This window comes from Pteropus medius, unplaced genomic scaffold (assembly GCF_902729225.1).
Source record: "Pteropus medius unplaced genomic scaffold, Ma_sr-lr_union100, whole genome shotgun sequence".
Classification (NCBI taxonomy): Eukaryota; Metazoa; Chordata; class Mammalia; order Chiroptera; family Pteropodidae; genus Pteropus; species Pteropus medius.
The window spans coordinates 14,019,493-14,044,896 of record NW_024349797.1 but is presented as its reverse complement, the minus strand read 5'-3'; the positions used below and the strand labels follow the sequence as shown (position 1 = coordinate 14,044,896).

Here is a 25,404-nt window from a genome sequence, read left to right as displayed (position 1 = left end):
GCTCCTGGTAGGTGACAGCCTACGTAGTGTCTGAGGCTGTGCCAGATTGTTTGCAATGCCGGCTTCGGGTGAGCGTTCTGGTGAAGGACGAAAGTGGCACTCCGGCTGCTGATAACTCAGAAATGTGGGTGTTTTGGACAGAGTCCTCATTAAGAAGCACAAAGGTGGGCTGATCTCGGGTGAGGAAGAGAGAGAAAAAATGAAAAAGTCACTCTAGTCAAGCTGTGAAATTGCTAAAATTAAGTAGGCTGAGGCTTGAGGAAATGATTCCATTCTTGTTTTAACTAGCCTGGGAACTTAAACTTTTGAACTTCCCAGTCCTGTGGCAGTGCCTGGGTGTACTTCAGACCTCCAGGTAACTCTCTAACAACCCCCTGAAAGACTCATCTATCCAGCCCACTTGGCATCTGACTGATAACCAGCCTGGACCAGCCCTAGAGCTAAGAATGTACTCATTATAAGAAATCAACTTTTCCTTCTCTTCGGAACACTTCTGGGTTTTTGCCTAGTTGTGCTTCCAGTTTGCAAACCCGAAGGCCCTTGAATAAAAATTAATCATTTGTTTCTAACAAAGCCTCCAGACTCTGAGTTTGTTCAACATAAGAAACCAGATTCTGGAAGAACGACTACAAAACTGGATATTAAGTAAGTCCATTTGGCAAACATAGTACTAAAAACATTAAAAGGCATGTCTTGCTAGTATTGAAGAGAGAAATCTAAAGAAAGAAGTAACACTGGCCTCATTTTACAATAAACTGTTCTTGTCAGTAAGCACTTTAAGATTATCACTGATATAGAAATTTTTAGGACATCTTTAAATGAATATATACGGCTTGCATTTGTAAGCACTGAGGTAGACTCTTAGGGGGGGGGAGTGTGGGGTGTGTGTGTGTGTGTGTGTGTGTGTAGCGGCAGCTGCTACAACATCTCCCCTGATACATCTTTAATTTCAACAAGATGGCTACAGGTGAGCTATTACATACTCCAAATTGCTTACAATGAGATATGTGAACATATTTAAGCATCTACTACGTGCAACACCCACTGGACTGAATCCACAGTTTCCCCAGCCACTGTTTTTGTACATTCATTCTCACAGAAAGGGTAGGACATGCTCTAGGAACTCAAAGGAAGCAACAGCGACTAACAGACGTTTACCAAGAGCCTCCCATGCGCCAGGCCCTATGAGAAAGCAGTTCACAGTCCAGTTGAAGAGCCACAAAGTCAAGATTACAAATCAGCAGCTATGTGATGAGCCCCAGGTTCTGGAAGGCTGTGGGATGCAAAAGAGGGGCACGTGAAGTGAAGGCAGGTGGGTTTAGGGCTATCGCTCTGATGTAGTTAGGCTCGCTACAAAGGTAATGTGATGATTAATTTTGTGGGAAAACTTGCGCGGGACACGGGATACCATGATGTCTGGTTCAGCATCATTTGGGTGTGTCTCCGAGGCTGTTTCTGGATGAGACTAGCACATTTGAATCAGTGGACCGAGCAAACTGACTGCCCCGACCCAAGAGGGTGGACATCGTCCAATCAGTGGAGGGCCTGAACAGACCCAGGAGGCCGAGGAAGGGCGGATTTGCTCTGCCTCACTACTTGGCTGGGACATCGGTCTTTTCTTGAGCTCAGACCAGGACTGAAAACACTGGCTCTCCTGGTTCTTGGGTCTTCACACTCAGCTCAAACTACACCACCAGCTTTCCTGGGTCTCCAGCTTGCAGACAGCAGAGCCCCACCCTGGAAAGCTTCCTGGCTTCCAAAACTGTGTGAGCCAATTCCTCACAATAAATCTGTCTGTATCAATATATCCTATTGGTTCTGTTTCTCTGGAGAGCTCTAACACAGGTGGGCCTGGATCACCCTGAGAGCCAGTCATTCTGCATGGGTGAACACGAAGGGCAAGGCAGGTAGTGCGAAGGAGCCTGGCTTCCATCCTACAAGGTTTGACGTGGATGGGCAACGTAACCGATCTGCGGTCTACAAAGATCTCCAGCAGCAGGATGCAGAGCGGTTTGGAGGCCTAGGGAAGCGGGGTCAGAGGCTATTGTGGCCGGAGTCGACATGCCCTGGACGCAGCGGCAGCAGGGATGGCCAGCAGTGACAGATTATCAAGCATCATTAAAGAGTTAGGAATGACCGAACTAGGGGATTAAGTAGATAATGGGGTAAAAGAGAAGGAGTTAGAGGTAACTTCCTACACTTCGAGCTAGGACAGTGGGGTGAATGGTGATAGTAATTCACTAATAGTCAGAACTTTTTTAGTGCTGTTTAATGATTAAGATGATGCCCTTATCTTCAAGTACTCTTAGAATAATATCAATTAAGTTATAATCATATTTTGTAAGTTAAATTCTCTAAAAATTGACCCAATGAGACCAATAACCCTGCTTAAAAAGCTGATGGCTTTCTACTATCTGTGTGGGACAAAGTCCAATCTCAGTGTGTCCTGCTTGTCAACCTTGTTCGGAAGAGGATTCCAACTTCAAGGCCCCTGGACCACACCCCAGCTCTTCCTCAAATATAACACGTGCTATTCTCTCTGGCTGGAGGCTCACCTCCCCTGGATGGTGTGTTAAGCTCATACTCGTTTTTCAAGACCTAGGTCAAATGTCACCTCCTCTCAGAAGCCTTCCCCAAGTCTCCCAGGCGGATTACATGGTCCCTCTGCTCAGAGTCCTTGTATTTTGAGTGCCACACACCACAGTTCTCATCACGTGCTGTGGTAACCCTTTCCTTGACATAACCACGAGCTTCAGGGGGATGAGGACACCACCTCATTCTTCCTTCACTCTTGGGGCCCGCCCAGCAGGAGGCGCGGGTGCCGTGGAGCGGGGCTGTGTTGGTGAGGTCACCCCCGGCAGACACGATGCTCGCGTGTGGGCCTGAGATACACCCCGAGGGGGGATCCACCGACGTGTTCTGCCGGAGATCCCCTTTCGCAAGCTAAGTGTCTCATTCTGTGCTCGCATAAGCTCAGCGAAATGACAAATTACCTCATGGCACACATCTCTGGATTGCCCTCAAAGCCAAATTCATAAATGTTAATCCTGTGAAGGCCACGCAAAGGTCTACTGGTTTCCCGGAAGCTTCACATAGCTGGAAGTGACTTAGATGCGATACAGCAGCTTCAGGGCCAAGTCTCCTATATTGCAAAAGGCCCTGAAATCTATTTATGCAAATAAAACACACGTCGGCTTGCTTACGGGTGAAACCCTCCGGTGGCGTCTACCTCTGAGGGCGGCTTCCTAGCTCACAAGACGTCCTTCTTCTCTGCAAACAGCACCCCCGCAATGCGGGCTGGGGCTGGGGAATACAGAGGCACGGAAGGCAGACCTAAGCCTGAACAGTCATTGCAAATGCAGAATGGCCGGCCACGGAGCTGAGGCGCCCGTGAGGTGGGAGTGACGCCGGTGGCAGCAAGCCCCGGGGCTGGCCCGGCTCCGTCCCTCCCAAGCCTTGGCTGTCTCGCGCCTTCTGATTCTGTGACATTCTCCCCAAGCACCTTTTCAGAAAAAATCCCCCCCTCCTGTGGGCTTTTGGGCAGGCTCGAGGTCACGGATGCCCCTTTTCAGTCCTCTGGGTTCCGTTCACCCAGGCCAGGGCACCTCGCGTGCGCCTGAGGCCTTTCCCACACCAGGAGCCTACTTGACGTCGATGGCCTTCTTGCTCAGCTTGACCATTAGCTTGCCCATTGGCTTCTCGCTCTTCTCTGTGTATTGTCCATAAGCCTAATTTCAGCACCTTGCCCATGACACTTATGATTCACTATGGGACAAAGACAATCTACACAGAAGAGAGAACGTCTGTTGACAACATCGCAGCAGTTTGTGGGTACTTATTAGTGTTATGGAGGAAGCCCGCTGTAAAGCACTATTCTAAACTCTGTATCTTGAGACGTCATAAGAACTGATTGTTAGAGAATCCGCCATCTTCTTAGTATGTTAATTACATGGTCACCCTGCTTGGGGCCTTGATCTTGAATCTGCTGGCACAGCATTTGGAGGGGCTGGGGGGTGGATATTCTCACCTGATGGTCTTCATAAATAATTTATAAATACCCGAATCTCTAATTTACCTAGAATTTATCTAGAATTACCACAGTGTGGCCCTTTCTCATTCCAAAAGTATAGCAACAAGTCTAGTAGAGACTGAATCTGCAAATTCTAAACGACTATGCCTATTTTTTCTCTATTAGCCTTCTCTAATGTACAGTCAGAAACCGTGTCAGAGGTAAATATTAGCAGCTTAGAAGGGTCTGGAGGAGCTGGAAGTATAGTACCCTTCTTTCCTTCATTACCATAGAAATGATGATTCCTAGGATCATTATCATGATGAGGAATTAGGCCAGAACGGTTAGAAATGATGAGAATTTTGCAAATGCTGACAACAAAAGTCAAACACAGTGACAAAAGTCAAACAAAGCTACAGTCACTAGAATCACACCGGATCACCGAACGTCATTGCCCAGTGTTGTGAATCTACCACCTCCCTGAGATAAAGCTGAAAGAGCACAGGAGGCATCAGCTAGAGACTGAGGCTGGAGGGCTGAACCGCACTCATCGGTGGAACCTTAGGAAAGTCATGTCCTTGTCTACAAAACACAGGGTGACCGTCTACCCACAGGGCCATGGAAGTGCATGGCCTCGGCTGTAAGCGTTAGGATTTGCTGTCTGACTCTGTAGGTGAAAAAACAAAAGTACTGTAATCTTATGACACTTTCAGGAGGGGACTGTTAGATAGTTTTGCAGTGAAACCCTCTGAGATGAGGAAGAGGATGGATAAAGACTGGCAAAGGGAGGAGAGAGAGAGGGAGAAAAGAGCTCTTCGCCAAAGCAAACGTGAGACGACAACGGGTGAGGATGGCTGGAGGGGTGGGGGTGGGAGGGGGGAGAGACGTTCTTCGTGCTTTAAGCTATGCCCAGGATTTAAGCCTATGGACAAGTATGCAGTGCTGTTAGCTAAATTTTCTGGTCCAGTCCGAGAGGTTTACAATGGAACTGCATCATGTGTGTGTTTATCACAAACTCAACTATAGAAAGTGACAAAAGAGAGAGAGGAAAAAAAAGGAAATATAAAGCATCAGCCCTGTCATCGTGGGAACAATTCTGACCAATAAACCTGTGCCTGGAATGGGTGTGAAGGGTGAGAAGAGAGATCTCGGGGCCCGTGTGTCTCTTAGAGTGGGACTGTCTCTCTAGGCCAAGAGTGATGCTAGTGTTTACGGAAACGTACGGCTGGTACACCCCAGTCCCTACACGGAAACAAGCCAAAGCCGGACACAAGCTGGCTGTGCTTGAGGGACACGGCTTCCAACGTGGTGTCTTTCCAGGGAGCTACCAGTGTGTCTGATGGCATGTGTCCATCTCTAGCAGATGTCGTGACCTTCCTTCCCTGTCTCCCCACCTGTGCTGATGCCATTCCCCCCAGATGGGATGCCCATCCCTCTCCACTTGCCCTAAATCCTGAGCATCCTTCAACCCCTACCGCCAGTGGCTGCCCTGGTACCAAAGGCACTCTCCGGTCAATCACCCCAACCTAAAACGTCTGCACCGGCTGAGTCACTCCTTTGGTGACGCGTCACTTAACCACCTCGTAATAAGTTTTCATGTCACGATTCACAATATTAATTTACATATTGTTATTAACTTTACCCAAAGCAATATCTTCGATCTCCAACCAGGTACACGCCTGGGGAGCAGCGATCCTGCCCGCAGAACAGTGAGCGTTGGACAGGTTTGTCGGTGCAGGCCAGAGGCTGGGAGCCGGGCCCCGGGGTCGAACGCTGGCTCTGCGACCTCCGAACCTCGGGTAGGTCAGCCCGAGACAGGAAGGAAACATAAAAGCCCGAATCCTTTCATGTGCCAGTGGTCGGGCGGTTTCTGGTGTGAACTTACAAACGCCGAAGGGAGGAAAAGGACGCCGAGCTCGTAGGAGCGGATCATCAGCTGGGTGCCGTTTTTCTCTAGTGCTCCCCAGGCGGCCTTGGACAGATTCGCGCTGCGGGGGACAAGGACACAGGAGGAGCCGGCTCAGTGAGGCAGTTCAGCGTGGGTCAGACGTTCACAGCTGCGAGAGCATCGGTCAGAAGCACAGACAGCAGCAATCACGTTCCCGCGGTTTCTGGCACAGTTGTGCATTTTGGGAAATGGAATTTAAAGCCTGCTGTGCTGTGCTCCTCGAGATTTAACTAATTGCTAATTTGGGATAGCTTCACCCTCATCTGCGTTTTCGCCTGAAAACGTAATTAAAGTAATTATCCTTCCTTAGAAAGATTTTTTTTTTCTTGTTCTCTTTTTATGACCCTGGTGTAGCTAACGATGTTTGGTTTTGTTGTATATAAAAGCAGCATTTGAGAAAAAAGCTATGTCGGTATGATCTTATACTGCAGTATCTTAAGCTTCGCATTCCGTTTTTTTGCCCTTCGTTTTAGGGTAGGTAGCGCTAATTTCTGTTTTCAATATAAAGCAAAGCTCTGAGGGCACTAGATTGGGATTTGTATCTGGAAAGAAACAGTGCTCTCAGAATCATGCTTTAAAAGAGTGGTAGATACAGCTAAAGTCGCAAAATGCGGTGAGAGGAAGGAGAGTCAGAACCGACCGGATAAGAGGCACCGAGATGCTATCAGGATTAACCGCGACTGAGCTCAGAGGCAAGTGCCTTCGGAGACTTTCTTGCCAGCAGCAAATCTGGCTGAGGATGCTCATGCACCGACTAATTAACATACACCGACTGTCAGCATTTCTTCCTGTCGGGCTCACCCAAGTTCTATTTCATTTTTAGAATGTGGAGGAAAACCCCAGCTCTTCAGACCCGGCAAGCCTGACTTCGTGAACCACCGAATATTTCAAGATTCATTCGTTTTGTTTTCTTCTCAACTAAGCGCAGGAACTGTCGTCGTCATGGGAATTGGAGAGTCAAAGAGAAACAGTACCACGGAAGGCGAAAAGAGTGATCTCTGTTCCGGGTTCTACAGGAACAGACACGAAGGATGACACAAATCAGAGTTAAGGGAGCTCTTCAAGCAATTAAGCTAACTTAAAACAACGACAACTGTGTTTACAGAGCCCCCCATACTGAGGACATGGAGCCTCTGATGCCCTAAGGCCACACAGTTGTGAACACCCCCGTCTGTGATGTGTCACAAAGACATAAAATGCCGACGAAGTGGAAGTTGGCAATCAAGTGGCATGACGCTAGGACTGTTTTCTTTAAAGTCGAAGATGATAGCTTGCTTTGAGGTCTCTCGTTAGTAAAGTCAGATGACTTCTTGGGCACAGACAGCAGTCTAACTGCAAAACCGACCAGTGAGCGTCGGTTTTGGAAGCAGTCCTCCTACAAATATTTCCCCCATATCCTAGACTATCGCCTTCCTCATAACCACCTCGACTTGTCTGCCTCGTACCCCGACAGGCCAGAGGAATGTGCCGGAAGGATGGCTCTCATTCCCTCCTCGCTAGTTGCGTTTCCCTCCACATTTCCAAGACCTGAGGGCTAATTCCAAAATAAAGATCAATGGAGCCCCTGAGGACACCTCTTCAGACAGTTTCCTCCGATCCCTCCTTCGTAGTTAGCTTCTAACAGAAGTCTAAGCATCTAGAACCTTAAACTTATCCCGAATAATGGGGGAGTAAAAGTCACTTGCAGGCTGTCTAGGTGCTAAATCAATACGCCTTGATAGAGCACCTTTAATCCTTTTTTATGCTCTGAATACACGTTGAGTGAGTGGTTGCCAGGACATGGGGTAAATATTTCCAAACTTACCCCACCTGCTCTGTGCAGGTGGTGTACATAGGTGTGAATAGGCATCTACGAGTGTCCAGCAGAAGCACACTTGTCTTTTGTGAGGCAAAGTGACACCACAGAGCTGCTTACGACAAGCTCTTTTGCTCCCTAAACTCCAAAGGATTTCTAGCATCTTGTCTCCTCCATTCAGGACCTATGCCCACTACTTGTCCTGGATTCTAGCCATGGCCACTGCCAGTCTTCAAGCCCCGATCCGCCATTCCACTCCCTCTGCCCACGCCCCTCCATTTCCCCATCTCCTGGGGACCGAGCTGCTCCCCACGCCCTGTGCTGCGGTTTATTTTGTCACTGTTGCTGGGTGTTGAATGACACCTCATCACCAAAGAAGGCTGGGGTTTGGTTGGGGTTATTAATTTACTTTGCGTTCTTTAGGGTATGGGATGATTCTGTAAGTTCGAGAATTCCAGAGGGGAGGATTCTTGGGTGCCCCAAGTTGTGCTGTTCACCAGAAACTCTGCTCGGGCCGCTAATAAAGTTATGATGAATAAAACAGTGGCTTCTGGGGGACGGAGGTATGTGGCAGTCATAGTTCGACCAGAGCAACAGAACAACTGGAGGGGTATGCATGTCTGCGTGCGCATGCACACACGCATGTGTATGTGTATACAAAGATAAATATTCATGGGAATTTGACCTCATGTACTGTGGGAGCTGGTCAACGCTGCCGTCTTTGCCCTGATGCTGGAGCTTGAAGTCTGCAGGGCTGGCAGAAGCCAGGGAAGGATGGAAATAAAACAGAGGAGAGCAACAAGCCAGAACCACGAGCAATGAGCTGAAGCCACAAGATCAGACTAAAACCATGTCAGTTCATGTTCCCTGTGGCATTAGGGGTGTAGGTGTCCTGCAGAAGCTGGGCCCTTTGCCACAGAGCTAAACACAGACCCCTGGCGAGGCACAGGGGTTAGAGAAGCTGAAGCAGGACCCAGGGGAGGGTGTGGCAGCTGCAGGTCCAGCTGCTGGCTCACGCCAATAAGATGAGCCAGCACAAAGTGACAACGTGCGGGTTATAGAAATGGCTGCTGCTCCACATCTGCCCTCCAAATCTCCACGAGATTCTCCTTTGGGGCCCGTCCTCACTGAAACGTACAAGAAAGGAGATTCTGGAAAACGGGCTTCAACCGAGGCAAAATGACACACTGCAGAGCCACCACAGGGTGGGTGCTTTTGTTCTGAGCCCCCGGCTAAGCTGACTGATGGTGAGTTATTCAGTCGGGCAGTTTATAGGCCCCTTAATGAGGAACTCGACTGGTGGGAGATGCTGTCACAGCTTGTGCAGTGTGGCTGCTAACTAGACACCTGATCTCGGTCCGCAACATGGAAATTTTGTTCCAAAGTCGAAACCTTTAGGAGTAAATTTAAACTAATACTGTGTAACGAGAAGTTTCTAAAGGGAAGGAATGATGCCACCTAAGGTTCATGGAGAAGGTTGGTGGGCCAATGTTGAGAAAAGACCCCTGAACCCCAGATCAGGAGAGAGGTTTTGTCCCGGCTTCCCCACCAACTGCGACACCCTAAGGCATTCTTCTCCCCAGGCCCGAGTTTCTTGTCTCTAGAATGAGGGGTTTTAGCCAATGAGGCCAAACACGGCTTCCAGACTCCAGTCTCTGGCTAGAGACGTCCGCACTCACATCTCACTAGATCGCGACCCCACCCTCCCCACGCCAACCACAAAGGTAAAATCCGCAACTTTTACTGTAACTCACCGCTAGGAGTGTTTGTCTGAAAGTTCATGATCACGTGTGGTGGAAACAGCTACGTAAGAAAGGAGAGGGGAGCGAGGAGGGTGCTCTCTGGGCCAAACCCTGCTACGTGCATCTCTGAGAGTCTAAACTGTGGTGGCAGCAGGAGCATCGTCTGCCACCTCCCACGCTGGCCAGAGCACCTGTTTGCGCCGTTGAGCTTACTTTTAAGATTTTGTTAGAAGGCGTAAGCATCCCCAAGGATGACAGCTGTTATGGGAACATGTGTCAGTGATAAGACATGCCTTTTCATCATTGGTACTTAATCTAAGCAGCAGCTGCACAAAGAGTTCAGAGATGACTAACAGACTCAGCTTTTAGCCACGGAGGACCGGGGTGGGGGTTGGGGAAAGACACTTTCACAGAGGCAATAAGCAGCACTTTGACAATGGATGCAGAAGATGGAGACTGGGCAGCTGGGGTGACGAGGAGGAACGTGATGACCTCTAGCGAACGCTGCTGTCGCCCCTGCCCTAAAACTCCACAGCGGTGTGCCTGTCACACACACAGTGACACTGTTAAGTCACCTTCCATTTTGCATTTGCTGTAGGTTTTCTTGTGCTGCCCTTGGGCTCTGTTTCTTTTTATGCACCGGAAAAAAAATTTCACAAGTAATTTGGAAAGAGAGTCTCACTGTGAAAGATTCAAGTTGTATACAGGTATGCATTAAAAATAGAATCTTTAATTTTGATGGATTCTGCTAAGTTTCCCTCTGAAACATCTTTCCTGTTTAGACTACCACCTTATTCTTCTAGACCAGTGGCTCTCGACTGGGGATGATTTTGCCCCTCGGGGACATTTCGCAATGTCTGGGGACATTTTTCATTGTCACAGCTGGAGGGTGGAATGCTACTGGTATCCAGCGGGTGGAGGCCGGGATGCTGCTGAGCATCCCACGAAGCACAGGACAGTCCCCGTACGGAAGAACGATGCGGCCCAGGATGCCAGCAGTGCCGAGGCCGCGCAGTCCTGCTCCGGGCCTCCCGCGGCCCGGCCGTGCCTGCTTTGCATCTTCCCTGGCTTTCTCTCCACCTGACTATTCAGTTCTCTCTCACGTGCTGCCCTTCCCACCCCGTATCTTCTAAATTTACGCTCTGCTCTTGGCTCAATTCTACTGTCTCTTCTTCCTTTTCCATGCGCCAAGAATAACCATCACTTTGACGAGGATGGATCCCAGACTTCTCTCATCAAATTTCCAAATGGGCATCTCCAACCACCAGCTGGATTTCTCTACTGGGATGTCACACTGTCATCTCAAACTTGAAACTCCAAGAAGTGAACATCCCCTCTGCAAGCCAGCTCCCCACTTAATTCCCTCTGTCCACAGTCTCATTCAGTCGGGCTCAGAAATCTGAGGCACCTTGGACTTGTCTGCTCCATAGGCAACTTTGTACAACTAGACACCAAGCTATTTTACCCTTGTAACATTGTTTCTATTTCCAATAAGGTCTCCCTAGGTCAGTCCTTTTCGCCCTAGACTCTAGATCCAAAGGACTGCCCTCTCTACATCTTCCTCCAGCAGCTCTTGGTATCAATGCGTCCTTCCTCCATAAGCATACACAAAATAAATGCACAGCCTGGCATTCGGGACCCTCCACGATCTGATTGCAAATTAATGCTTTGTAATCTTATTTCTCATGATGCCTTTCCCAGCTCCTCTACTGTTAAATGAATTCATTTACTGACTACCTCCATGCCTTTTGCAAACGTCATTTCCTCGTCCACAATGCCTTCCACCCTACCCACTCCTGTGGATATCTGAGCCCTTTCCTCCTCCACAAACCCCGTATCTCTTTCAAGAAGTTGTCTATGGCTATTCCAGCCCACAGATGTCTCCCAAGTGAATCCTGCAGATGTTATGTAGGCCACAAACATCTAATTAATCCAAGAAAAGAGACTAATATGCAAAGGCTTAGAAGATACGACTTATCAAAACTATTGGTTCATTATGGTTAGGGAAGTAAAAAGTTTAAAATCGGAAAATCTAGAGAAAACATCTAACTGTTGACAATGGAGCACGAAAGGCACAGTAGGGCGGTGGGTAAGAGTGGAAACTGAGCTCACATGCATTTCGATCATAATTGGTGCTAACGTCGCAGATTCTCAATACGGTCACATACTTGCCTCACAAAGATGATGTGCAGACAGTATAAGATAAGATATGCAAAGTCCATGGCACGTAAATGATGCCTAATAGATGTTAGCTATTACCATTGCCAATACTTCGCTAAATTTATGGGAGGTTGACCCTGGTCCTCTCTGATGTGACTCACCAAGCAACGGAATTCTCCAGAAGGCAGGTCCACCTAGGCTCCTAATCCTAGAAAGTGTTGGTGGTAGATGGGCCTAAATATTATTCATCAGATTGCTTTGCTGGTTGCATAACCCTTGTACAAGTCCCCACAGCAGAAATACAGTGAGCTTCTATTTTATTTTATAAAGGAAGTTAAGAGGATTTTGGTCCCCTTGATACAGATATACGTCCTCTTAACTTTTTAATATAGATATGAGTGATAAAGTGCCAGGAATTTAACAGCAGAGTTAAAATTAAGCCAAATCTGCAGATGTCCAACAATCACGTGAGATTAAGTACCAAAGGGGACGCAACATGTCAGCTGTGTTTTAGGGATTGGTATCAAGTCTTATAGATACAGTGTGTCAACAAAGAAATGCCAGCAGGAAAAGAAAAATGAAAATGATTATGATACACATTTTCCCACAGATGGAAGAGAGCAGAGCACGATAGGTCGTCAGGTACTTACTTGACTGTGGGCTTTTAGAAGTAACAATTCTGATGAATCACTGAATACATTTTAAGAAATCAATTTGCACACTGACTTTGTTGCCTGGTCACAGGCACATTATGACCCCCAAGCAAACTCTACCCAAGCCGCACTGAATTGGGAAGTCTAGCTTTTATTCTGGGGCACAGTCCAGCCTCGCTGTCAACCTCATCTTTAAAAGGATCCATCTACACTTGATCCCACAAATGGAATCACATGGACTTAGAAGCCATCACATCAGCATCCCAAATCCAAAATGACAAAAAAATACTGGCAAGCAGGATCAAAGTTGCTTTGCAAATTTCACATCAAAACTGGTACCCAGAACACCCTGTCGAGAATTTCAGTATGTATTTAATAGTAACCGATGTGATAACTGAAAACTGCTCACTATTTCAATTTCAACTGATAGGTTTCACTATTTTGGTTTGTCTTCTATGGTGGAAAGGCAATACAGAAACTTGAAAAGTTTTCAATGACAAAACTATGACAAGTTCTTAGAATGGGGCCTGGGAGATTACCTATTACAACATTTTTTTTTTTTTAAACCGGGATAGTCCTTTGCACAAAGGAAACATATGTAAAGCAGACAAAAGGCAAGTGTCTCTAAGCGAACTAGGAATTAGTCAGCACATAGTAGGCACCGTACACATATTTGCTATTACTTGTGAGAGGGTTTCTTTGGGGGCCAGTTCCTGGTGAAGGACTCCCAAATAGCACCACCTCATCTTAGGCCACCTGGTGATTAGCGATGCCAGTGCACAAAGGGTCTTGAGTCTTGAGGCTCGAGATCAAAGGGTCTCAAGCCTTTCCCCATCAGGGATAATGTTCCATGAGATCTGTCCCCTTGAGCCTAAAAAGGAGCATGCTCTGTCTTTGGTCTACTTGTACCAGAATGAGAGAAAGCAAGGGTGGTGATATGACCTTGAATCATCTCTAAGGTAGAAAGGAAGTCATCTGCAGACTGCAGTACCGATAACCATTATTTGTAACAAAGTACACTAACCCCAGTATCTTGGAGCTGCAACGCCAGGCAACTGAGTCTACCCAATGACATGTAGAAACATTTTTTGTGTGTGTGTGTGGTCCAATTTGATTTTGGACCAAAAACTCAGACAAAGGGGGCAAAGGGACCATTTGTTTCAGAATCAAAGTAACAGACATTAGAGAAGTACTGCGCGGCTATATTGAAAAGCAGAGGAGGGCAGAACGTTTTTTGTTTCCTCAAAAAGGCACAGTGGTTTTGTAGTCAAGCACTCGTCTCATTTTTCCCCAAAGTGGCAGCACCAACATTTCTGCTCATCCCTACTATCCCGAAATGCCTGTCGGTTGCTAGGCAACTGTAACAGCGATTGCTCTCTGCCCACCCACAATGCACAGCTTTCATAATTGTCCTCACTGGGTTTGCCAATTACTCCTAGGTACTATCCTCTCAGCTAAGGCTGCTTCTTCCAGCTTATCTTCTTGCCTGCTTAGTTAGTCCTCTGGTAAAATTTAAACACTGTATTTGTCATCATGTCTCGGTAATTTCCATAACAACAGGCTGTCCATCAAACACAGGATTTCATGGCAGAATCAAAAACTATAAATAGGTTTCCATAAAAGCAACCAGACAAGAGAGGAAATTGCCAGCCCACAAAACATTCTAATAAGTTCAAGATAAGTTTTTAGTTTCTTTGAACATACACTCTGGCCAAATGTACTCATCTTGATTATACAGAATAATCTTGACCAATTTTTAAATAACCACGTAAGTTTAGAAAAGGCTATATCTATGGACAAATCTTTAGGTCACATATAAACAAAAAAGATAAAAGCTTTATAAGCTGCTTTTTTTCAATCCCAAGAGGCTTTAACTAATATGAACTCGATGACATGAGGTTGCTAGCAGCTACCAAAATCAAGCGGTTAACTAGTATTTAATACATCATATATAAGAAAAAAAATATACATCATGCAGTTTAATAGGTACTCTCCACATATATTTTTTTTTTACCATTATCCTCAGAGCATTCAAGAAGATAAAAGCCCAGATTATAAAAATGACTTTTTCCGAAATGTAAGTGGCAAGGCTAGTCAGTGGCAATCCCAAATGGGGACATGGGCCTTTCGACTCCACTGCAGCGCTGTCTTCCATAGTATGTTGGCTGATCGAATAGCATCACCATCTGAGGTACCTCGGTTTGCAAATGTTGAGGGGGTTAAAGCTGTTAAATCTAAGACACTGGTGGTAGTAGTTTGAGGTCGAGGACCAGCATGGCTGGGGGCCGGGGGTGGGAAGCCACCCTCTTCCTAGTATGTGCATATATTACTTATTTGAAAAAAACAGTGTTGTAAAGGGCTCTGATTCAAACATGTATTGGTCACTAACCATAAGCTGTGCACAGTGTTAGATGCTGAAGATACAAAGGTGAGTAAGACCTGGCACCTGCGCTCAAGCAGCTCATAATATATCGAAGAAACAGGACCCATAAAGAACTGACAAGGGAGACAGCAAAGGACTGAGCAAAAAGTGCTGCAAGGCATAAAGGAAAAAACAAGTTACGTCTGCTGAGCCAGAAAAAGTTTCAAAGGGATCTGAAGGATCAGCATAAAAAGAAAAATATAAACTTAAAACATGAGAAGCGATGAGAAAATGAAATGGTAGTTAGATTAAGAGGGGCATCATTCATTCATTCATTCATTCATTCATTCAAATTTCCTGAGTCATTGTAGACCATGCACTGTACTAGACACTACATCTGTTGGTCTGAAAGAAAACAGACATTAAACAAATAATCACCAATAGCTAGGATGAGTATTTTGGTAAGAAAAGAACTATAGGAATTACAAACTCATTTTCCCTTAGTGTAGAACAAAAACTTCTACTCTAGAAACGTTGTTAAAAGTGGTTTTAGTGCAGATTTTACAATGCTTGGTGATGTGGCCACTATATACTAAAAAATGACCCGGGATCTCTGAAAAATGTTTTCAGTCAGATTCCCAATCACAATATAATGAAAGAGAGGAAATGAAAAACTGATTTATGTGTATTTAAAAGGAGAAATAAAATGGAAGATGAAAACGATATTAATTTTTTATAAGCATTTTTATAAGATTCCAATCCCTGATCTTCAGTAGCCAGTGTTCACACTTGTGAAATGTCAACTGGGTAAAAGAAAGTCCCCATGACCAAGAAGGCCACGCCCTCTGCTCACGACAGGTCGGGAAGTGACAGGTGATAAGACACAGTATATACACACTATATAGGAAATACGTGAAGTACACTTCTAAGGTGATAGGTTGTTTTGTTTTTTTAGAATAATGACATTAGATTAGGACATTAGATCTTTGGGGAGTCTACTTGTCTTTTATACGACTTATTTTTAACAACTCTACATACCCAAGTGAATGTGTTCTCCAATCAGTCGTGTTGCAATTTATTCCAATAAAGCTGACTTCTGTGGCTCCAAATAATTACAGAACATTACTTCTCAAACAGACTTTGGAGCCTAAGCTTCAGTCTTTTGAGTACACTCAAAGGTAATTTTGCCTAACTATGGAAGTTAAAACTCAATTTTGAAAACAGTAAGAAATTATTTCAAATCAAGGTTGGAGAATAAGATGGGTGTTTACCAGACTGGGTAGTAAACACCAGCAAGGCCTGTGGAAGGCAGAATTCCCAGCCCTGCCCTGGTATACACACCCCATGTGACCCCCTGCCCCTTTGAGTGTAAGCAAAAATTGTCAACATGATGGGATTTCATTCCCATGGTTAGGCCACCAATCAAATGACTAAGTTGATCAAAAGGTTTGAAATAATCATGGGTGGGCCTGACCTTATCAGGCGAGACCTTAAAAAAGGGACTTGGTTCTTCCTGAGGTGAGAAATTCTCTGTTGGCTTCAAAGAGGTAAACAGCTATGCTGTGAATTGTCCATGGAGAGGACAGTGTGACAGGGCACAGAGGTGGCACCTGAGAGCTCAGAATGGCCCCTCCACTCATAGCCACCAAGAAAGTAGGAACCTCGGTCCTTCAGCCACAAGCAATTGAATTCTGCAAACCAGTGAGCTTAGAAGAGCCTGAGCCTCAGAGGAGACCCTAGCCCTGAGCAACATTGATTCTCTGCTTTTAAGCCGCTTAGTTTGTGCTAACTTATCACATTGCAACAGAAAACTAATACAAGGCCCCAAACAGAAGAGTGTCTATTTTATTTTTGGTAAAAGTACTAAGTTTAAAAAAGGCAACACTTCTTTGGATGTGCAGATCTGGATTATTAAAAAAGTCTCATCATTTTAGAGTCAGAATTCATATTGTTTATCATCCATCTTATTTATCACTGTAATATTTTTTTCCTAGAGAATCTATTTTAATTTTGTTGCACTTAATAAGAAGGGGTTATTCTTCCCAAACACGCACATTAACGTGGATTGGTAATAATAAATCAAAGTAGGAACGTGTCAAAAAAAAGTTAAATTTATGTAGCTTTTGATGTATTTATCTTTTGCTAAAATCTAGTTCTTAAAACAATATATCTGCCACTTGGTGGATGGACTGTTACATTTGCCTAGAATCTCTGCTTTTCCCAACGATCCTGCCTCATCGCTCTAAAGCAGGAAAATGTATTAAATGAAAGGACAGTAGCACTCATCTATCAGTCATCCACAAAGTTAAGAATTAATTCTCAAAGGTGACAATATTCTCCACCAGGACAGATGATCTAGGGGATACTTAGAAATGCATGGGGCATCTTGGGGGCTGGCACCATGACAGGGCCTTTAATATGCGAGGGACAGGTCATGACATTTCCTATAAAGCATGGGGCTCCGGCACTACAAAAAATTATTTTGACCAAAATGCCAAGTGTCCTGTTGAGGAACACACTATCTGAGTATAAGCTAAAGCCAACCACATTAAAACCGTGTCTTATTCCAGAAAACCTCATGGAACATTTAAAAGGTGCGTCATTATTTTAAATGCAAATGATCAAATACATTGACGTAGAGCTGCCATCCGTACACCTACGACGAAAAAAGCTTCAGGAAAACCAGGAGACATCAGGGCAACAGTAAAGATGCCTCTAAAGCAAGTAAAAGGCAAAATCTGGCCGCCAGCTACCGCTCTGCCCTCCCTCAAACGCGGCGAGCACGCTAGGACCTCATGTTCCTGCCTCTGCCTCTCTGCCCTTCCGCCCAGAATGCTTTCCCCACGCTGGCCATCCACGTGGCTCCCTCCCTTCTTCCAGGTCTCAGCTTAAATGTCACTGTGTCGGTGAGGCCTTCCCTGGACCCTGGTTCATGAGCAGCCTTCCTCCCCGACCCAGGTACTCACTCCGACGGCACAGCACAGCGCTTGAGAGCGTTTGACCTCTCTGTGCCTCGGTTCCCCCATGATTAACAGCTACACTGTGGATTTGAAAGGATTACCTGAGGGTGTGTGTGGGGTGACACATGCCTAGGACAGTGCCTGGAACTGAGAGTAAGCACCACATGTTAGCTCTGAAAATCTAAATATGACCTAAAACAACTTTGAAATGAAGCTTTTACCTAATGCATTTCATTGCATGGCAAAGCTTAATCTTCTAGACTCAGCTGGTGGCAAAAGTTGACCTAAGCTGACATGAGGCTACTTGTAACATTGAGAATGTTAACAGATTGTATATGTACCATATATTACCTTTCTAACCTTCAAATATTGACCTATATCTGGTCCCAAAGATTTTGAGTAGGACTGGCATATTCAAATTTATTTTTTCTCTGTAGCACTTATCACCATTTGCTACTATATAAAGAAACTTGTTTGTTTTTTGCATAACGCCCACATGGTAACATGCAGTCAATGATTATGTTCGATGATTGTATTCCCAGCACCTGGAAGAATGCCTGGTATATAGTAAGTGCTCAATAAATGTTAAATGCATGGTTAAAATAGAATGTGAAACACTTCTCTGTGGTAGAAGAAAAATTATTTCACGGAAGATGGTGACTAGTTGCTCTTTAGGCTTGGATCCATTTCCTGGTTTCTCTTTTGACCATGACCATGACCACCCTCATCTCCCTACCAGCCACGCCCCAAACCTCGGGATCACCTTGGGAGCATCTCCTGCATTCACTGTTACAGCCTCCGCCCTGGCCTTCCTTAGCTTCCTCACTATTGGAGCAGGACCGTGTTCCCCTACACGCCAGGTACCGGGTGTGCTGTGTAAGACAGACACGGACTTGGCTCAGAGTCTGGAAGGGAAGCTGACGATTACACAGGCAACCACGCCGAAAGGGGAAGAACACAGCACACAGAAGGACCGGGGCGGTACGGAAGGCCCTGGGCTCAGGACCCAAGGAGAACCTCAGTGATGTTTACGCTGAGAACCGAAAGATGGTTAAAGCCTTGTTAGGTGGAAATCTACTTAGGCAGCGTAGTCAGAAAAGCATTACGACCATAATTAACCAATATGCATACCACGAGCTGTTTCATAAAACCATCGTCACGTCGTTCTACCGTGACTTCCACGAGAGCAGGAATCTCACCTCTCTCTATCCCTCTGCCTGGAGCTAGCAGCTTTGCCCATGGGGCGGGGGTTGGGAGTCGGGGGGCAAACACTCACTGGGGAACGGATGGCGCTGCCTCAGCTCTGCAGTCTTACTCCGCAGGCTCTTGTGCGGACTGAGACAATGCAGTAAAACGCGGGAACGTTCTGCCACACAGCAGCTGCTTAACGAGGATCAAGTCTCCCCCACCCCTTTCTGCTTGCCCCCATAGAGCAGAAGTGACTTTGTTTAATGTCCTGGCCAAGGCCTGACATTTTACCAGACTCCCCAGGTGACTGAAAGTCTGAGGTTCAAGGCCCGATGGCAGACACTGAGGTCTCCGCAGTGCTGCGGTCGCTGTGAGTTTGCAGGTTGGGCTGCTACTGGGAAGTACTATTACCCTGCAAGTTACAGATGTTTCATGTGCTTATAAGGAAATCTTTAATTTATTACAAATACCATTACACCTAATAATTTTAATACTCAGGATTAAGCTTCTCTAAGCAGGGAAGCTTAGTGCCATTTGTTGAGCATCTACTACTCCCTGGAGACAGGGCCTCTGTATTACTGGTCTCAAGAGTCTCAACAAAACCTACAGCATAACTTCACGCCCTGCTTTCGTACCTAAGGAAACTGGAGCTTGGCGAGGCGTACTCATTCACAAATGGGAAGTGGGGGAGTTAAAATTTGGGCTTGGATCTGCCTGACTCCAAACCCATGCTCTTCCCACCATTCCCAAGTGCATTTCCTTGACAGAGGATCTTTTGGGGGAACGTGTTCTATACAGAGTCCTCCCCCCGGCTACTCGCCCAAACAAAAACAGAGCCTGTTATCTACCTGCTCTTCGCATGAGCAGTGCCATCTCCCTTAGCTAAGCCACCATAACCTCTGCACCCTTCCCAGCTGGGCTGCACACGTCTGCCCATTCCCAACGATCCGCTCTCCGTTCAGCAGCCTGGGTAATCTGGGTTATCACATATCAGACGACGTTACCCCACTGTTAAGCTCTCATATGGTTTTCACAGCACTCTGTGAATAGGAATAAAATTCCTGTTCTGGCCTTCAAGGCCCGCTGTGACCTGGGCCGGCCTCTGCATGTCCACACTACCAACACTCCACATTCCACGTACGCTCCGACCACGGGCCTTTCCCCAGCTGTTCTCTGCCCAGAATGTTCTTCATGGGGCTGGCACCTTCACATCAATCGACTCGGCCCAAACATTACTTCCTGAAGGAGGTCTTCTGTGCCCCACCAGATATGCTCTGACGTACCCCCCACCTCATTTTGTGGTTTACAGCCCTTGTCTGCTGTTTCATGCTGACTTACTTGTATATTGTCTGCCTCCCCTATCCCGCTCTACCTAAAAGGGAAGCTCTTAGAACAGGTTCATTGTCTCTCTTGTGTCCCGTGGTTTATGAGTGCCTGACACAGACACGGCAGACACATCTGCCGATTACAGAATGAGTCTTGTCGAGCATTTCGTTCATCTTCTCGACAAGCATTTAGTGAAAATCCAGTGTCTTGCACTTCACGAAGCATTCCTAGCGACTGAGTGCAACAAGGACTGTGTCCCATTTAATTCTTAATTCTCAGCATCTCACAGAGAAGCTGCACCCAGGGCTCACTAGATCTCTTGAATGAAGAAATGGAGGCTGTGCTATATCGCCCTCGGGTCCTTTCTGCCCAGCATGACACCGGCATTCAAGAAATGCGTACTGAATATTATGAAGGACTAAAGATGATGACTTGTTCCCCTAGCTGCATGAGCCTGTAACTGGTTAGCGGGAGAGAGTAAGGGCTAGCAGGTGACACCGGCACACAAACTAAACCGGTGGTTGTTTTGAAAGCACTCGAGAGCATGGGTACTACCATTACAAGGGGGACCAGACATTCCTTAAGGGCTCCATGTTTTAAACTGAGCCTTTAAGGAAACAGAATTAGGACTCTTGGAGAGAGGAGGGGTGGCGTGTAGCCAGATGGATATCGTAAGCAAAAGCACCGCAGTAGACTGAGCAAGCATGATGCCGGGGTGCGGCAGAGACAGCCCCGCCTGGAGCAGAGTGGTGTCTGCAAGGAGCAAATGGATGATGTAAATAAGATGCGCACACGAGTCGTTTGATAAAACCCCTCATTCTAATGGTTGTGAAGGTAATATGGAGCAGTCACACACCATCACTAGTAACCCTTGTATTAAGATTTTCTCTTCTAGTTCTTTCATTGTACTTTATCAGTACATTTATCGCATTGAATTTATAATTATAGAGACTAACTCTTTTGAGCCTGTGGGTCAAGTCACCGAGCCTGGCACCTCATACTCTCACAGCTGCTCTACAGATGAAGGTCTGAGGCTCAGGGAGGTTAAGAAAGTTGTTCGAAGCAAAAGACCTGATCAACAGTAGACACGATCGTCTCGTCCGGTACTATCTGGTGGTATGAAAGCTCGTGCTCATCCTTCTCTACCAGATGAGACAAAACAGTGAGGTGGGAGCTACGAGCTGCGTTGGTGGCACAGGCGCGGTGCTGTAAAGGTCTGGAGAAGGGAGAGAGCAGCAGAGGCTGGCAAAGCCTCCAGGGAGAGATGAGACTGGACCCGAGCACAAAGTCTTAGGAGGTGAGCAGCAGCTGGAGAGACAGAGAGAAAGGACGGAGGGATCATGAAGGGGGACCACAGGGACTGCTGCAGGATGATTTCCGGGGCAAAGAAGCGCCACCTGGCTGCTTCTGGAAGTACACACTGGGGAATACAGGACAGGAAAGGCGAGAATAGTCTCGCTAAGGCCTGACTGCCAAACTGAGGACTCTGGGCTTCGGTCTACAGGAAAAGGAAGTGGATTCTGAATGTGGGGCAAGGCGGAAAATCTGTGTTTGAGACAGAGAAATGGTCATGGACAACCGGGCCTGGGAAGGGACAGCACACAGGCAGGTAACCGCTTCAGCAATCTGGGTGATAAGTATCTGACCTGGTAATTCTGGGGCTTAGAAAAGCAAAGTTTGAGACATTTCAAGAATGAACAGGCTTTGACAGATATTTCCAAAGCATCTATGTGCCCACCTTGAGCACGGAATAAATCTCTTCCTGTTGTGATCATTTCTGTCCGGCTTCAACACCTCTGAAATTGCGACCGTCTCGAAGGCACTGAGTAAATCTTACTTTATGCTGCTTGTCTGGCGTCCACGGGTGGGGGTGGGAGGAAGACTTTAGCAAATGCTGCAGAACGCTCCGAGGAGCGACCAGGACAGGAGGACAGCTGGCCTTAAGCCTGGTGACAAGGGTGGGCAGGTGCCATGAGGGCAAAGAGGGGTGCTGGGAAAGAATTCTCCTTCTAGATAAATGAGCCTGGTGTGGGATGTTCTGACTTTGAGATAAGGTGGCAAACGAACACAAAAAAAATGAAGGGAGTTACTGGTGGGCGTGTCTCTTATATTTGGGATCTACACCTTCCTGTGTGTGGACGGAATGAGAGAGTGGGTGCCAAGTATTTTCTAAACTGTTATTTAAGCTACACTTCTTGGGCGTTCCTTAACAACACTGGAATGCTCTGTGGGCAAAATCGGGCAACGGTTACGTGCTCTACAGAGGGATTAGTCATGGTCTTCCTTTAAGGCTCATAAGAGACACACACGGAAAGCTAATGACAATTCGTAAACACATTGAAAAGATTCCTCCCATCAGGAATATAAGGACTATTTACCTTGTGACGAGGAACCATGCGATTTGACTGAAGTCTGGAGAGGGTCTCATGTATGTCTTAATATGCGGCATGGCATTGCTGCGGCCAGATGTCTCCGCTGACCATTTGCTAGAGACAGGAGAGACACAAATTGGTTATAATCCTACATTAGAAAACTGCATGAAATGCAAAAATTCTATCATCTAAAAAACAGTGAGTATACAGTTGTCTGTGATCCGACCTGTGATATCTGCTTTAGCTGTGTTCAGGTCACAGAATAACGCATGCTCATTTTAGGATGCAGGTATGTAAAAAAAAAAAAAAAAAAAAAATTACCACAAAAAGCATATGGCCTTCCTGTCTTCCTTGCCATGGACACACATACACAGGCACACACCGTATTATTTCTGTTGTGCTTTTGACAGAATGCACATCTTGTCTCCTAGCTGGACTGCAAGTTTTTAAAAGCTAGAATCGTGCTCCCATAGCACGTTAGAGGCTCAGTAAAATATTGTTGAATGAAACACCATACAAAATGGAAAGAATAAGCAGGGGTATAATTCAGAAATATTTTAGTCAAATGCCGATATTCAGCAATCTTGAGTTCGGATTCTGAGTTTCCAACACTGTCAGACTGAGGTTCCACAGGGGAAAAATAACCTATATCATGAGGCGACAATCCTTACTTATGGATATAAGAGATGGTCCCTCAAGAGAACAGACTGTCTGCAGGAACAGAATCAGGATTAGCTAGGCCCATCATTATAAACTCACTTGAATGAAGACAGTACTGAAAGGTCCTCGATCTAAAGAAATGTCCTCTGCAAGGTACAACTTTCCAAAAAAGCATTAGAGAAAGGTGCCAGATGACACATGAAATTAGGCTGAAAGCTACTGAGATGTAATCTGCCTTACAAGAAGCCAGATAGTACCCCAAATACCAGAGAGGTTCTATCCTCGGCAAGCCTGTGGTCACACAGCATATGACTGCAGACAGAATGGTTATATTTCATATACTGGAAACATGACTAAAAGGTACTTACATAAATTCTAAACTACCCAATATCTTCTTTTATTTATCTTTTTCTTTGTGTGCCGATATAGAAATAAAAACCTCACAGAGATAAATTTTACTCTTTGGTATTAAAAACCTATTCCAAAAAAATGTTCAAAACTTTATTTTAAATTCTTTCCATCGCTAATACACGTAGAGAAAAAAATATAGCTATATTATATAAGGTTCTTTAAAAAAAAACCTGACTGATATAAATAACATTCTTACTCCTAAAGAGGCAACAGCAGCATTCTAAACCAATTACTTACTGAAAATAAGAATGAAGCCAATTCTGTTTTTCAGCAGTCTGGATGCTATAGGGAAGAGAGCCCCCAGCTTTCAAAAGAAGAAAAATAAAAATTAGGGAACATAATCTGAGGATCTTTCATTAAGAAGAAAATCTATAATAAACAGTGAGATGGTAAAAAGACAAAAAAACAAAACAATTTCCATTATGTCATCTTATGGAATTGTTCTTTGACAGAAAATGTCTATACTTGTACTGGGTATGTATTCCTCGGTGGGGTTTCTTAGGGATGCATATTAAACAGTAAATGTTCACTATCTGAAAAGAAAAAGGTATTTAAGTACTGGGAGGGGGGGAGTAATTTAATATCTGTAACAGCACAGATCTGAAGTGTTAGAAAAATGACAGAAAGGATCCCTGGCTCATCCTGTCGTCCTCACGAAGGCGCGACATCCTCAGCCTCGTTCTGCGGGGAGCGGTCTGGAGCGCCTCTGTTTCTGCCGTGACCGGGACCCTTGGGGCAGATGAGCGTGAGAACGCTCAGGAGAACTTGGTTCTCCCACCTCCTTCGTCATTTACGCTCTGCTCCTTCCCAACAGACTTTGCCCTAGCTAAACGGATTCTTACGAATGGAATAGAATGAGCGCTACTGCAAAAAAAATAAAGAAACAGTTCCAGTGGAAACACAATTAGAAGCCGATTTTTGTTCATCTTTGAAAGGAGGAAAGTTCCACTGCGGATGCGTCAGTCACTTTCCAAACACAGACTGGACCTTCTCCATAGGAAGCTGTATCCAAACAGGGCTTTATGTTTCTCCGACTTATCAGAGGCAGCATGTTGCGCCTCCTACTGCACATAACTAAAATCATATTTGAGATTTCAGGTCCAGTTATAGAGTAGTTTTATTGAAAAGACCATGTTCTTCTTCATTAAAAAGCATGCTCTGAATGGATCCAGCCTATCAGAAGTGTGGAGAGGAGAAGGTGACAAAACAATCCACCACGTCCCTGAATCTCAGTGAGATAATTTTAGTTTTGCCATTAAAAAGCAACAAATGGGCTAAAACACTCCAAACCCTACTGAGCTTTTTCTGGCAAGGTCACATCTAGTATGACAAGCAACGATTGGACTAAAGGAGTCTAATTCAGAGCATTCTGCTTCCAGCCATTCAGACTTCCTTTTGTCCAGAGGCATATGCTGTTTGGGGTTCTGGTTATTCCCTCCTGAATGCACTACCCGGGGCTGGGGGCGGGGGACGGGGGACGGGGGGCTGCTGACTTCCAAACAAAAGTTTAGTGTCCAGCACTGGTATACGGGAAACAGAACAGGTGATATCTACAAAATAATCCTAGGTATTTACAGATGAGGCTCTTGAGAGATTAGTTATATCAACTAGGCTATCTTAAAGGTGGAAACATAAGTTCTAAACCTTAAATATATTTGTACTGAGAAGCCAAATTTGCAAGAACCGCACAGTACCACAGAAGAAGGCAGGGAGGATGCAGGGAAAGAGATCAGAGACAGGAGTGTTAGATTTGCTCTGGAAAGGCGCAGACAGCAGGGGAAGCTGGTTTGATTTGGACCTCTTGTCTTGACAGCCCAT

General features: G+C 45.8%; 1 protein-coding gene across 5 annotated transcripts in view; it reads right to left on the bottom strand.

The window, feature by feature from the left end:
- The window catches only part of TDP1 (tyrosyl-DNA phosphodiesterase 1), a 70,156-nt gene that overhangs the window by 18,494 nt on the left and 26,258 nt on the right, over positions 1 to 25,404 (bottom strand). For 2 of the 5 annotated variants that reach the window (XM_039884002.1, XM_039884003.1), the window contains exons 12-14: positions 23,824 to 23,890; positions 22,522 to 22,629; positions 5,895 to 5,997 (exon numbers count right to left, since the gene is read on the bottom strand). In XM_039884002.1, the coding sequence (XP_039739936.1) occupies positions 5,895 to 5,997; positions 22,522 to 22,629; positions 23,824 to 23,890 (278 nt within the window). Of the gene's footprint in view, positions 1 to 5,894; positions 5,998 to 12,857; positions 21,452 to 22,521; positions 22,630 to 23,823; positions 23,891 to 25,404 lie in introns of those variants that run through there. The other 3 variants (XR_005657570.1, XM_039884006.1, XM_039884004.1) reach the window with 2 other exon arrangements.